This window comes from Mesocricetus auratus, unplaced genomic scaffold (assembly GCF_017639785.1).
Source record: "Mesocricetus auratus isolate SY011 unplaced genomic scaffold, BCM_Maur_2.0 Super-Scaffold_4256, whole genome shotgun sequence".
In the NCBI taxonomy this organism is placed as follows: Eukaryota; Metazoa; Chordata; class Mammalia; order Rodentia; family Cricetidae; genus Mesocricetus; species Mesocricetus auratus.
The window spans coordinates 128499914-128515489 of NW_024429182.1; the positions used below are offsets into that span (position 1 = coordinate 128499914).

General features: G+C 48.2%; 1 protein-coding gene across 4 annotated transcripts in view; it reads right to left on the reverse strand.

The window, feature by feature from the left end:
* Positions 1-5994, reverse strand: part of LOC101825091 (protein FAM169B) — a 79174-nt gene extending 73180 nt beyond the window's left edge. For 3 of the 4 annotated variants that reach the window (XM_021235176.2, XM_040730406.1, XM_040730396.1), the window contains exon 1: positions 5922-5994. In XM_021235176.2, the coding sequence (XP_021090835.1) occupies positions 5922-5952 (31 nt within the window). In that variant the 5' untranslated portion in view covers positions 5953-5994. Of the gene's footprint in view, positions 1-5457; positions 5661-5921 lie in introns of those variants that run through there. The other variant, XM_013123461.3, reaches the window with a different exon arrangement.
* Positions 5995-15576: the final 9582 nt, after the last annotated feature.

Genomic DNA, 15576 nt, shown 5'->3' on the forward strand with positions numbered 1-15576 from the left:
TAGATTTTTATTGGGTATATTTTGTTTAAATTAAATGTTCTTATTATTTTATCTAATATTCATGCATTACAAAAAACCCACACCCAGTAATGTCTTGCCTACTGCAGAGATGCTCTTTTCAGACAGGGTCTCATGCATCCCTGCCTGGCTCCACGATTGTTATGGAGGTGACCCCCCCCCACACACACACTTCTACCTCTGGATCCTGGAGACTGAATCCAGGGCTTTGTACATGCTGGGCAAGTACTCTACCAAGTGAGCTACACTACACCCCTACCTACCTATCTCATTTTCTTGCTGTTGTTTGGGTTTTTTGGGGGGTGGGGGTTCCTAGATGCTCTGTCCAAATGTGGTTAGCACTCGTAGGAAAACAGTTCAAATGGACAACAAACCATTATAACACATGCTCCGCACCTAACAGCAGCCCTGAACCTAAAGCATCAGTATGGTCCCCAGGCGCCTAGTCCACCATGGATCAGAGTAGAGGAGAGTAACGGAGGTAGTGGGCTGACCTGTGCGAGCTGCTTTATACAATGGTGAAGCAGCTGCACTGCTAACTTCACAGGCACTTACCCCCGAACAAAATAATTCAGAGAATGCTTAGAGCTTGTTTCAGGAAGCAAAGGCAATGAGGAGATGAACACAGCTTTTCTCTCTGTTAGTGGAATTGTCAAGTCATCCTTACAGACTTGGTTTCTGGCTGGGCAGTGGTGGGGCACGACTTTAATCCCAGCACTCGGGAGGCAGAGGCAGGTGGATCTCTGTGAGCTAGAAGCCAGCCTGGTCTACAAGATCGAGTTTCAGGACAGCTTCCAAAGCTACATAAAGAAACCCTGTCTCGAAACACCACAACCAACCAACCACCAGACAGACCTGATTTCCAAGAACACACTGATCTTAATTTCAGCTGTCTAGGTGGAGACATGGCGTCCCTCCATGGCAACACACACATGGCCCCATATTGCTCATTCTGGACACCTGAGGCCTGGCGGCTGTCCTGTCTTGAAGGCACAAACACCTATGACATGCTTGTATGTCTTGAGAACCAATGGGCACTGGTTAAATCAGTTTTCTCTTGGAAAAAAAATGAGGTCACAGTTTAGGGATACTGAATGGCTGGATATAATGGTTTTAATGTAAGAGGGCTCAAGGGACTAGAGAAAGAGACAAGAAGAACAGCAGAGGTGAGGACACACCTATGCTTAGGCAGACCTTAAGTGGCCTTACATTCACAAGGCTTTGGGTCCCTCAGCCACACCAGCTGGTGACTAACTCTGGAAAGGTAAGCCCAGGATGAGCCATGTAGGCAGCCTAGACTCTTTGTCTTTTGTTTTTGTTTTTTTCTGAGACACAGTCACACAGTGTAGCCCAGGCTGACCTTGACCTTATAATTCCCCTGCTCCAGTCTACAGGGTACTGGGATTAACAGGTGTGCACAGCATTTCAACATCCCAACTGTCCCATCCTGATTAACTGTACTCCAGGACCCAGACCTTCAACCGCTACCAACAGTCCCTGAAGGACGGCCCTGGCCTGAAAAGGCAGGCTGCCCTGTGACCAGGTGCTTCCCTTTTCCCCACAGACCCTTTTTTTCTCTACCACAAAGCATTTTCCAGAGTACTTCATGTCAAACAAATAACTGTGGAACAAATAACATTAGAGGAGCCAGGAGCTAGTGACGGCCAACGAGCCTTCTGTCCCACTGCTCAGTGGAAGTCCTGGCCACTTGGTCATTCACCCCATCTGACAGGTAGACAGGGATCGGAAGCCCAGCCATCTTCTGTCCAAGTCTCATAAAGCGTCAGTTCCCGTGTACTGCACAGTGGCGGGCGAGCAAGAGCTGCATATAGTATAGGTACCCCAGTGCACCAAGAATCCCGAAGAGGACAGGTCGGCAGATACTCAGCCACTGGGAGAACCTGGCCCTTCTAGGGGTCAGGCTACCCAATGCCCTGGCCAGGGCACTCTGCCCAGCAAGTCTGGCACACCTGACTGATTGCAGGACTCCTCCCTGCAATCCTTCCTGGATGAAGAGCCAACAAGAGAACTGCTTCCTCCACTCCCTTTCAGGGAGCTTAGGGAACTAAACACAAAGACCCACAAGGGTCCCTTGGGTGGAAGCACAGGACAGCCCTCACAGCCAAGTAGACTTGTAGACACTGCCCTCGGCTTCTGTCCCCTCCCTTACCTTTCTGGGAGCCTCAGTGAGCAGCAGCTCCAGGACAGCTGAGAGCCTGTCCTCACCGAGGTCCTGTTTCCCAGAAACTGAGATCAGAAACCTGCCAAATCCACATCCCCTCCAAGGACACTAAGTCACCACGGACCACAAAAGATCCGAACTAATGACGGGGGTGACTTAAGCTTGTGTTAACATGAGGTCGACTCTCAAACACCTTCATCAACTGACTCTTCCAACTGCTGGGACCTCCTCTTTCTCAGCGGGAGGGGAACGTCCCACCCTCTGAGGAAAGCCAATGTCCCTTGGGTTACTTTGTCCTGGGTGCTTGCTTGCAGCCCTAGGAGTAGAACGCAGGGCCTCAGGCATGCTGGGAAAGAGCCCTGATCTGAGCCATATCCCCAGACCAATCAGCAACCTCCATGTCAATGCCCAGTGCTGCTACTCAGTGCATCTCCTGGGCCTCAGTTTCCTCTCCCTATGTAATCTCACTATCTATCTGAAGGTCAGTTAAGGCAATACCTGGGAAGGGCTCAGGACAAACCTGACACAAAGAGCTCCTAAAAGTGAATGCACCAGTCAGGAGGCAAAGGCAGGTGGATCTCTGTGAGCTCGAGGCCAGCCTGGTCTACAAACTGAGTTCCAGGACAGCCAGGACTGTTACACAGAGCATCCTGTCTTGAAGAATCATTAAAAAAAAAAAAAGTAGCCGGGTGTTGGTGGCTCCTGCCTTTAATCCCAGCACTCGGGAAGCAGAGGCAGGTGGATCTCTGTTAGCTCGAGGCCAGCCTGGTCTACAGAGTGAGTGCCAGGATAGGCTCCAAAACTACAGAGAAACCCTGTCTCGAGGAAAAAAAAAAGTATACCCAGGCCAGTGAGATGGCTCAGCAGGTAAAGGCGGTTTCCTGAAAGCTGGTGACCTGAGTGCACGCCTGAGTGTGACATGGTAGGAAAGAGACCTTCACCTAACACTGACATGCTCCCTTTTCTTGCCTCTGCAAATGCGCTCCAAACTATACCTGTGCCTGGCCCCTTCAGAGGCCTGTGACGTGTTCCCTCCCTTCCCCCAGCCCCCTGTGCTACTCTGGCTGCACACACCTCAGGTCTCTCAGCATTAGGCTCTGTCCACTGCTTCTCTGCTTCCTGGTGCTGCTCCGTAGGGTCTGCGGAGAGCTCAAAGACGATAACCCAAACTGCGTGTGGAAGTTTGAATGTACCCCCCATAAGCTCATAGAGAGTGGCAGTATTGGGTGGGAGGTGTGGCCTCCTTGGAGAAATAATGTCACTGTGGGGCGGGCTTTGAGGTCCCTTTGCTTAAGCTTCGCTCAGTGGCACAGCCTCGCCTGTTGCCTGGTGAAGATGTAGCCAGCACCTTGTCTGCAGGCTGCCATGCTCCCTGCCGTGGTGATGAGGAACTGAACCTCTGCAACTGTCAGGGAGCCACCAATTAAATGCTCTCCTTCATAAGAGTTGCCTCGGGCATGGTGTCTCTTCACAGCAACAGGAACCACAGACACAGCCTTTGGCATGCTCAGCACTTTGAAAAGGACACTGGAAGGCCTCCAAACCAAGGTCCCACTTGCTGGTTTTCTCCCGCTCCCGACACCTGCGTCCCCTTCTGCAGCAGGCGGTAACTACAGCTTCTGAATTGCTCCAGCTTGCTTTCTAGCTGTTACCCGTCAATCCTCTCTGCTCCGTTCCTATGTATTTATGTGTCATTATTGTTCGAGCTTTATTGTCCCCTCTGCTCCACTAGCAGTATAAATTATCAGAAAATTCAACTTTTCAAAAAGCCAAAATAAATGGGTCTCTCTACGCTCGCTCACTAGTAATATGACGCCGGGCCCAACAGTGAATTCCCATGTAGATAAGGTCTCAACCAACCCTTATAAGGCAGCTCAGTCCCTAGACCATACACAGGGAAGAAGTTTAAGGTAAAACATGAGGGTGGTAACAGGACCAGGCTGTGTCTGGCTTTCTCTTTTCTTTCCGCTCTATGCTAAGCTAAAATGACAGCAACAGATGGCCCACTGGAACCTAAGAAGGTTTTGGCATCAGGGAAATTAAAAACATGTAGAGAGGGGGAGGGAATGGATATGGGGTGGGGGCTTAGAGCATGTCAGGATGTAAATTATTGTGGGGTACCCCCAAATCCCCTTTGGACGGTGCTGCCCCCAAACCAAACCCTCATGCCAACACAGAGCACAGCTGCCGCAGGAATGTCACATGTCCTCCCTCATTTCTCAGCAGCAAAGCCAAGTGGAGGCTGGCATGTGGCCTTACCTGAAAGCCTAATTTTCCCTTTCATGCTCCTCTGTAAAAGAAAGGGATTCCCCGGTCGACGAGATTTGCTCAAGCTGTTTCTGGAAACAGCTATCAAAGCCCAGGCAGGAGTTCAACTATGCAAGCCTCCAACCCATTAGGAGCTACCACATGTGGGAATGATAAATGTGAGCCGGCTGTGTGTGTCAACCCAGCCATGGGTGACCATCAAAACCACAGCGAAGGCCCAAGTGAGGACAGGAAAATCCAGAAACTATACTTTTCCAGAAGGTGGAATTACCATTCTCTTTCCTAGTAAAATGCAGCAGGGTGGGAAGGCGGGTCACTAACTCAGGCGCAGGGAGGGGCCCCCTGGCTCCAGATCACTTCCCTAGCAGGAGGGGAGGGAGGCCACTTGTAATGAGAGACTGGCTGAGCTTAATTCGCCCTAGGGGGCTTCTCCTGTTTTGTAGCTGAGGAAGATAAGATCAAAAAGCAAGCCTTTCCTCCTTTGACTCTAGTTTTCCAACATGTAAACTGGAAACAGCACTCGCTACCCGAAGCCTTTACACTAACTTTCTAGAAAAAAAAAAAGAAAAAACAACGCACAAAGCTAAAACAAAAGAGAAATTATCTCCCTGTCCAAAATCAAAGACAAACCTTTTCTTAACCTCTAGATCAACCAAAACTTTACCAATCCATACATTAGCTAGCGGCTACATTCTCTTCCATACTTATCTGGCTCACCTGACAACCGGAGAAAACTCAACCGCAGTGTTTGATGCAAGCCATAAAAGCTAGTGGTTTCCGGCCGCTGCCACTGACTTCGGAAGAAATATCGAGGTGCCCCTACAAGACAGTACTTTACTGAGCTGTAGGGAAGGTGGCCTGTGTGCGACGTGACTGCCGGTGGGCCAGGGTCACCTGTGCCCAGGATGCTAGCAAAACGGCCTGGAATGGCATCACCTGAGACCTCGGAGGAGGCCGGCTCAAGGATGGGTCCTCAAATCCAGGCTCACCTGAAAGCTCACTGGGCACCATGTGAACTGTGAAAGAGGCTGGCACCAAGCGTGGGCTCCAGCGACACTTTTCCTCCCAGCCCAGGCCTCAAGCCGGGTCCTCGGTACGGGAAATGGTGGCGAACTGCTGTGCGGAATTCGCCCCACCGTGGGGTTCTCATTTCCCAGGTGGTCACTGGGAATCTAGCACCTCAGAGCTCTTCCCAGCCAGGCCAGCAAGGCCAGGTCCAAGGTCCCAAGGTCGGTGTTGGGGGGGAGGGGAGGGTAGGCCAGGGGGTACCCAACCCAAGGACCTCGAGGGCTTCGACTCTGGAGGTCCCTCCTCAAGCCCCCGCTAGTCCCGGACTTAAATGATCCAGAGAAAGAGACCATAAGGCAAAGCTGCGGTGGCAACAGGTGTGCCACACTCCCTGCGAGCTGGTGTCCCGGCCGCAGCGTGTCCGGCGCTCTAACCGCTTACTAACCTGTGGCTCCAGGGCCGGCCTGGGCCTCCATGCTCCTGCTCAGCAAGTATAGCGTCTGCCACCCAGAGGACCTCTATCCGTTCCCCCCTCCCCCACGGCCACCACCTCACTACCTCTCGGGCTCCCTTGGGGCTGCCCCGCCCCTGCCACCTCCCTGGGGGGTTTTCTCCTTCTCACTCTTTGCCTCAGGACTGCGAGCTCTCTTTACCTTTTCCCCCAGGAGGACCACCGCCCAGTAGTGTCATTAGCAAATCTCGACTTCTCAAAGTTTACAAAGAACGGTTTTTGCTTCAGAAGAGCTTAGTATTGTCTTTAAACACACAGGCTTACGACCTCCTCCCCAATGCCCCTATGATCAGGTGGCTAGGGTCCCTTCTCTTAGACCTGTACTGGGCAGATTTTTCCACCACGGCCCTTCTGTTTCTATGTGCAAAAATCGTTTGCACTAACCCTTTTCAAAAACTTGACATGACTGAAAAGTAGCTAAAATGTAAGCCGGGTGGTGGCGGCACACACCTTTAATCCCAGCACTCAGGGAGGGGGGCAGAGGCTGGTGGATCTCTGTGAGTTCGAGACCAGCCTGGTCTACAAGAGCTAGTTCCAGGCCAGCCTCCAAAGTCACAGAGAAACCCTGTCTCGGAAAAAAAAAAAAAAAGAAAGAAAGAAAGAAAAAAGAAAAATAGCTAAAATGTAATAAACAGGCATCCACACATCTCTTCTACCCACTCCAGAGTCTTTCCAACAGCCTGGATAATGTGCTCACGATTTATCAGATGCTCCAACTGGTGCTCACTTGACAAAGCAAAATTCGACGTCAGCAATTTTCCTCCAGTATAATCAGCCTATTGCTTTAGGAGGATGCAGGGGTGAGTGATTTCAAATTTCGCCGTCCAACCGATTATGGTGGAGATACACCTAAGGTCCCAGCTTGCTGGGAGGTTGAAGAAGGAAGAAGGCTTGAGCCCATTACTTGGAGAACAGCCTGGCTAATCAAGGAGATCCTGTCAGTGGCATGGGGCAATACTAACTGAACAGACACAACACAATTCCGTGCTGGGTGTGGCAAACTAAAGAATTCTTTTCAGAAATCCACTCTGGTGAAACCAGGATTCTTAACTTCACTGGCAAAAAAAAAAAAAAAAAAAGAAAAAGAATTTCGGAATAAGTCAGTGTGGTGCAGAGTCTTCATTTATTAGAAACTTTTAAACACAGATGTAAGGTTAGTAGAAAGATCGGTGTTTAGGGGAAGGAGTGGAAACGAGACACATCCAGGTGGGTACGGGCTTTTCAAGAGAGCTCTCTAAGTGTCTAAGTGTCTCTACAATACAGCCATGTGTTTAAGTGTCTTTAGCCACAGAGTGTCTTTACATAGCCATAAGCCGGGCGTTGGTGGCGCACGCCTTTAATCCCAGCACTCAGGAGGCAGAGGCAGGCAGATCTCTATGAGTTCCAGGCCAACCTGGTCTATAGAGTTAGTCCTAGGACAGCCAAGGCTACACACACACACACACACACACACACACACACACACACACACACACACACACACAAACCTGTCTGGAAAAATCAAGTGAGAGAGTGTGTATGCATGTGTATGTACACATGCATATTTTGCATATTTTTATATATATACTGGAACATGGCTTGCTTCTCATTCCCATTTCCTGCCGCACCCGCTGTGCAGCCTGTGTCCGAGAATGTGCGGAGGGTGTCGGGACTGATGATGACACAGAGACCAGTCAGTGGTTTTCCCTCTTTCTTAGGTTTTTTTTTTTTTTTTTTTAGGAAACTTTTTCTTTTTTGGTATTTTGAGTCAGAGTTTCTCTGTGCAACAGCCTAGGCTATAGAGACTGGCCTTGAACTCAGAGGTCCACTTGCCTCTACTTCCCAAGTAAAACAACAAGACATCCTCATGGGAGGTGAGATACTACAGGGGAGCTCCTTTAGGCAGAAAGTGAACAACTCAAAATAGCTTCAGGAAGTCCCTGAAACTGACCAGATTCACTAGGCTCCTCCCTCCAAGAGTAAATAAATGGTAAAGACTTCTGAGTCGATCTCATTTTGCCCGGAAGGAGTAGAGAGAGACCAGCAAAACTGCCTAAAAGACCAGCTAAGCTTCGGAGAATCCTTGGGCCAACTAAACCACCTGGAGAGGACACCCTCTAACCTGCCAGCTGCCTGCAGCTTCTGTGAGTTGTCACCTATGCTGGTGTGGGCTTTGGTGACACAGCTGTCTTTATTCCTGCTCCTGTTAGTCACCCCTCACCCATAATTCCTGTAAGCGATCTCAATAAACTCATGGATCCCAAGCTGGACTTCGTTGGAGTTTCTGCCCTTTTTGGTCTGTCTTTTGTCCTTTGGTCTGTTGACAATTACTTACATGGGGTGAGTAGGAGTTTGTTTATACAGCACTGTCCCGAGAGATATGGGTCAGTGGCAGAGATGTTCAATCTCCAGAACCAATATTAAAAGGAAGGAGAGAACTGAATCTCTAAAATTGTCCTCTGACCTTCACACTTGCACCGTGGCATAGGTGCCTGTACATACAATAATAATGTTTTAATTAAAAAGTAAAAAGGAGGGGCTGGGAGATGGCTCAGTGGTTAAGAGTACTGGCTGTTTTTCCAGAGGACCCAGGTTCAATTCCCAGCACCCACATAACCGATCACAACTGTCTGTAACTCCAGTTCCCCAGGATCTGACACTTTCACACCAATGCACATAAAAGAAAGTTAAAATAAATAATAAAAGTAAAAGGGCATTTTTTATAATTTGAACTATCTCTTTAAACACACACACACACACACACACACACACACACTTCCATAATGTATATGTTTTTGTTTGCTCTTTCTACATCCATTTCACACCACTTGTATCGCCATGGTTGGACCATGTGCTTGGTTTCTGAGACTGTGAGCCCCAGAGCCACCTAAGGACACTTTCCTCCAAATACCTTGCACATTCCTTGACAGATCTACTGGACAGCTATCACAAAAGGCCCCTCCCAACCCGGCATTGGTGGCACATGTCTTTAATCCCAGCACTCAGGAGGCAGAGGCAGGCGATCTCTGTGAGTTCAAGGCCAGCCTGGTCTACAGAGTGAATTCCAGGACAGCCTCCAAAACAATACAGAGAAATCCTGTCTCGAAAACAAACAAACAAACAAAAGATCCCTCCCTTTCACTAAGTACCTTAGGATGACTTGTTGTTGGTAAACAAAAGTTTTAACTTAGGGCGCATGCTGTGCTCCTATCCAGTCTAACCATGCTCAGAAATTGTCCTAGACCTCCTAAGCAGACAGTCGGATTGTCTATAAATGAGTTACAGTATTCCCAAGCCCTCTTAATACAGACTCAGCCACTTAACACTTACTACCGACACCAAAATTGCCCTGGGGCCCTAAGTCAACATAAAAGAAAAATGCCATTTATATCTGTGTCAAGAGGAGGGGCCCTGCAAAGACCTAGCCATGTGTTTGATATGGCCTCTGTGTCCCAAGAGGACTCTTAAGTACCGTACTATAGCCTTCATCTGGCCTTACTTATCAGCACAGGAACTTCCTTTGTGTTAACAATACAGCTGTTGAGTCATTCCCAAGGTATTAGAGAAATTCTACAGAAAGAATCTGGCACCTAAACAATAGGCCTAACAAGCTCCTGGATTTTAATGAATAAGCAAACTCCTGTTGCAACAGTTGTTACTATTTAGTGAAGGAGATGTGCTCCTTAAAAAAAAAAAGTGATAAAGCAAGGGTTAGTATAATAAGCAGGGAAAATGTGACAGACAAAACCGCAGCTGAATCTTTGTCCTTCAGCACGTGGTGGAAGAGCATTATTTTCGGGTGTGAACTAGAAGACTTGCAGGAGTTTGAAAACAGGAAATAACATGAAGGCATATGAGGCAAGAATCTCCCAGACAAGACCAGGTGCATTCAGGACAGCATTTCCAGAGACAAAACCATCAATGTGTGAATCTGGTACCTCCACCAACATAGAGTAGAACTTTGGGGTCTGTCTTCCCTAGGTGGGTGCAAGCCCACTTTGTATGGGATCTTTCCAAATGGATGCAGAAGTCAGAGCCCACCTTGGACTGTACAATCAGCCAGCAACTGCCGGCCAAGGCTGGGGAGGCCTTGCAATCTTTGCTTCTCACCAAACCCCAAAAAGAAAGCGATAGTCAAGTCAGTTCACCCCTGGTAAGAAAACTGTTGCAGTAATTGAAGCAACAACAGTGTTCGCTCTACTTATTCAGCATGAACCTAACTAAAAAGTAAAGCAGTGGTGTTTTGATGAAAATATTCTGTATCACATAATCTTTATTTAATGCATGTGTGTGTTCCTATGCATGCAGGTCCGCAAGTATACGCACATATGGAGAAGCCCGAGGGCCACATTGTTGGTGTCATCTTCAAAAAGCCCACCCAATTCCTTTGAGACCATTTTTTGTTTTGTTTGGCTTTTTTCTTTTTCCTTTTTTTTTTTTTTTTTTTTTTTTTTGCTGTTGTTTTTTGAGACCTGGTTCCTCTGTGTAGCCTTGGCTATCCTGGAGCTCTGTTGACCAGGTTGGCCTGGAACTCACAGAGATCTGCCTGCATCTGCCTCCCAAATGCTGAGATTAAAGGCATGCACCACCACCGCCTGGCTTTGGCTTTTTTATAGACTGGGAGATCACCAATTCAGTCAGCCAGGCTGGCCAGGGAGTTCCAAGGATCCTCCGGTCTTCACCTTCTCCAGTGCTGGAGTGACAGGCATGCACTACCATGCTTGGAATTTTCATGTGGTTGCTGGGAATTGAACTTGGGTTCTCTTTCTTCTAAGATGAGCACTTTACTCACTGAGCTCTCTCTCCAAACTCCCAAGCTATTTCATCTTTGGGTCCTTGAACCCTGACTAGGGCAGCAACAAAATGAAGAAAAGACAGACACAAGGACACACTGGAATCAGATGGAGAAGTGACAGTGCCCCAGAAGCTCAGCTCTTTATTATATAAAATATACAGGGAGCCTTGATTAATGCACACAGCTGAACAAGGAGACATGTTTAGCTGATTTGGGTAGGAGCAGTCTTAGTAGGGGAGTAGTCTTCAGGCTCATGGTGGGGGCAGAAATATATGGTGGACATTTTCTGTACACCCTATTGTTGTGCCCAAATTCTGAACCGCCATGTCACCAAGAGACCCATTCTGATGCAAAAACAAAGAATCTTTAATAATTAATGAGTTAATTGCATTAACTAGGGCCCCCCCCATCCATTCCACACAGCGGGTGGAATGAGAAGAACCCAAAGGCAGGAAAATTTGGGAGTAGAGGCAGGGGGGTGTCTAGGGATACACAACAGTCTCAGCTTCCGTGCACTTCCAGGCTTGGGCCACCTGTCATGCGTTGATTGGTCAACTTGTTGCTATGGCCTATAGGCACTCCTAGGGTGGGTGATTGCTATGCTCTGCATGTCACTGTTACTGTAAGGCATGTCCAGAGCCCACCAGCCAACTTCTGATTGGTTCCTTGCCACGTGGAGGGTATCTGACCTCCTAGTGACTAGGAAGTCGGGCAAGGTCAGGAAGTTCAGCACACTTTGCTGACTCAGTGGCCTACATCTTGCTGGGTCTTTACTGCAGCCTGTCATGGCTGCCAAAGCAGGGGGGCTGGGTGAGGGTCTGGTCCCTTCACTACGAACATCCACACAGGGACTAGAGGATGCCTTTCCCCTCCTCTAAGCTTCCCCACAGGAAGACTTTGCCATCCCTCTCAACCAAACCAGGTAAAGGCTTTGCCTCTCCCATAGGCTAAGGCATTGGGGTCCTTGACGTGGCTGCGTCCATGTCACCAGCAACCATTCAGTCAGGACTTGACGTGCTTCCTACAGTACAGCGTTGCCACTTAACTGTGGGGTGCACAAAGTAGAAGTCTGAAGCAAAGGTGAGACCCAGGTGGGTGGTGGTGGCATGTACTTTTAATCCCCAGCACTCGGGAGGCAGAGGCAGGCAGAGCTCTGTGAGTTCAAGGCCAGCCTGGTCTACAGAACTAGTTCCATGACACCCTCCAAAACAACACAGAGAAACCCTGTCTCAAAAACAAACAAACAAAAAAAAAAAAGGTAAGACCCACTCCTACATTCACTGTGTTTTCCTTATACATACAAATGTATGCTAACATTAACTTATAAGTTAGACACAAGAAAAGAGTATCAACAATAACTAATCAGCCGGGCAGTGGTGGCGCATGCCTTTAATCCTAGCGCTCAGGAGTCAGAGGCAGGCAGAGCTCTGTGAGTTCGAGACCAGCCTGGTCTACAAGAGCTAGTTCCAGGCCAGCCTCCAAAGCCACCATGAAACCCTGTCTAGAATCACCCCCCCCAAAAAACCCTTAAGTTTCCTATAAAAGAAGTATTGAATTCTAACAGATTTCACATAGTACAACCCACAACCGCCAGCCAGCCCTCCAACTATTTTTGTACATCCTAAGACCCAAAAATAGTTTCTACACTTGTCAATAGTTTAGAAATATCAAAAGAAAACTATTCCATGGCATGTCAATATTGCAGGAAAATTTAAATTCAGCATCTATAAATAATCACTGGGGCAGGGCCGGCGGAGTGGTTTACATGGCATCTATGCCACATGCCCACTGCAGCAGAGACAACTGGAGAATTGCACCAGGGGCCTGCGTGCTGCACCAAGCTAGAAGCACTTTACAGAAACTTTAGAGCTGCTCCCCACACCCCACCGCCCTGGGGTACAAGGGAGGAGTAAGAGAGATGACTCTCAAATATGAAGTGACGTTTTTTGGAGAATCAGTCAGTGCTTTGACAAGAAGCAATTTGGCTATGGGCTGTACGACTGACAGTAGAGATAAGTCGTGGGTCTGGAAGCATAGCCGTCTGACATAGAGGAGGGCTGTGCTAACATTCTCTTTGAAACTATCACTGCTTCTTGGTGATGGATTTCTTTTCCCACCCCCGCAGGAATTTGATCAGTTTGATGAAATTTCATTGATGTCAACTATACGTACGACCGTCTGTGTCGTATCACGAGAGCTGTTTGGCTCAAAGACAATAAACAGCCCTTGAACCCTTTCTCTTGCTTAAGCAGGAAGTCACCACTCAACAGTAAGGAATTTAAAACAAATCCCACAAAGTTTTATGTTTGCTTTAGAATGTGAAACATTTGTAGTCTGGGGATATTGTCATCTTGGCTACCCCCTCTCTACTGTGAGAAGGAAGACATGCCTTGCTTTCTGGTTCAGTAAGAGGGGCGTACCTTGCCCTCAGTCAAACATAATTACAATTCCCTCTGGAGAACATCTTATAAGGAAGATTATCATACTTTTTGTGAAATCGAACATCTCCCTCATTGCCTCACGAATTCTCAGGCTTACTGTATTTCAAGGTGGTGTTTGACATCAGCAATCGTTAGAGGCCATCTGTTTTTACAGTGGAAGAGCAGACCCAGTCCTGGAAATCCAAGCCTCTCTGAGCTGTTTCCATCTTAGAGAAAGATGATGGGTTTTTGTTGTTGTTGTTGTGTGCTTGCAAGTCAGGAGGAATACGGTAGCAGACATGTCATTGTGACTTACTAAGACAATTTATATTGTTAGAGATTTCTACTAACTTCACTACAAAGTTAGAGAAAACATTAGGGCACGAAGAGAAGAGTAAATGAACTATGGGAAAGTGAAAATTCCTCGATGCATTCCAGCTTAAGGTAAAATAAGAATGACGTGTATCAAGCCGGGCGGTGGTGGCGCACGCCTTTAATCCCAGCACTCGGGAGGCAGAGGCAGGTGGATCTCTGTGAGTTCGAGGCCAGGCTGGACCGACAGCCTCCAAAACAATACAGAGAAACCCTGTCTCGTAAAAACCAAAAAAAAAAAAAAAAAAGAATGACATGTATCAAGTCCAAAAACAAAGAAATAAATGAGAACTAATGATGCCATCCCAGCATGGTAACATGTAGCCATAATCTCAACTTTTTTTGAGAGGTGGAGCGCAAGGGTCACAGAAATCCAAGCGTTCTGGGCTAGCTTGTGCAACACATCAAGACCCTTTCAAAATAACGATAACAGAGATGCCAGCTTCCTTATCAAGAGTAGTAGCGTTCACAACGGGTAATTGCAGCTAAGGGCAATGCTCTCTCCAAGCATAGTAAACATGAGAAAACAGGGTCCCAGACTTGGTGACCTGTGTTTGTTTGGTTTTGGAGACAGGCTTTCTCTGTGTCGCACCAGCTATTCTGGAACTTGCTTTGTAGCCAAGGGTGGCCTCTGACTCAAAGACCCACCTGCCTCTGCCTCTCTAATGCTTGGATTAAAAGTGTGCACCACCAAGCCCGACTTTTTTTTTTTTTTTTTTTTTGGTGATATGTGACCTTAGCATTACCAGAAGCTGTCTTTACCAACAGGGACATTTTGTCAGCTGGTTTAACTGTGTGGCTGGGAAACACGTCTCTCCTAATAGAAATATGTAAAGGCCACCTGTTGTGGTTTTAAAAAGTGCCACTGGAGCTTGGGTGGAGGGGTTTTTTATTGATGGAAAGTGAATGGAGAAAGAGGGGGAGGGGAGACCGGCCTCTGGGGAGGGGGAGGGTGGGAGGTGGGCAGGGCCCTTTTAACAGGGAACATAGTGAATGTGCACAGGTGGTGCTCTTAGTGGCTGTAGCTGAAGACATATCCTGTCAGAACCCCAAGGACCTGCCAGTAGAAATGCCTGAATACTGACACCACCAGCCAGGGAGGGACACCTCAGAAGTGGGAGTTGGACAGTGTCTACAGAAGCCCGCAAGACTGTGAGAAACTAGAACTCCCTCCCCCAACGCTACTCCAGCAAGGCCCAGTACAAAGCCCTTAGCCCACTGGGAGAAAACTAGCTGAAACAAATGGCCTGTTTCCAACCTGTCCCTGGTAACAAGAAGCTAGGACCCCACCTCCAGGGGCCAATTAAAAGGAAGGTGTCACTGAGCAGGCATCCCAATTAACAAGATATACTCTTTAAAAAGGGAGGGAGGGAGGGAGGGAGGAAAGAAGGAAGGAAGGAAGACAAAAGAAAGAAAAGGAAAAAAAGTCAGCGTCAATTAAGTAGTTACAGCTTCTGGGTCTCACTAGATCACCCAGGGCGCAAGGAACTCCCCCGAAGCTGTAGGGTGTGGTGTTAGCTCTCTACTGGCTTCCCGGCCCTACCCAGATGGGGAAAGAGAAGTATGGGTCTTGTCTCTATTACACATCCTTTGAAAAAGAGTGTTTTCGGCTAAAAAAAAAATGCTAATAGTATATTTGAAAGGCCAACATGCTGTATAACTGGCCCAAACGTTAGGTTTCTTGTTATTGTATCGCTAACGAAATTTAAAAGAGCCGAGGTGCATCTGGCACGCAGAAAAATGCCAAGACTGTGGGTGACATCGGGTGGCACTTTTGCCAGGGAGCGCAGTAGGAAGCACTTCACAGACAGGATGAAACAGTCTGAAGCCAGCAGACATCAGCCAGCTGGTGAGCTCCAGGCTGATGCAGCTGGGGACATGCGTGGGAGGCGGTGTGCGCCATGCATGCGGGCGGGGGTGAGCCCCACGCCACACAACAAGAAAACTCAGGCGCTGAGATTGACAGCAGGCGCACGGGGTCCAAGCAGCAGGTGCTTGCAACCAACGCCCACAGTCAGCTTGC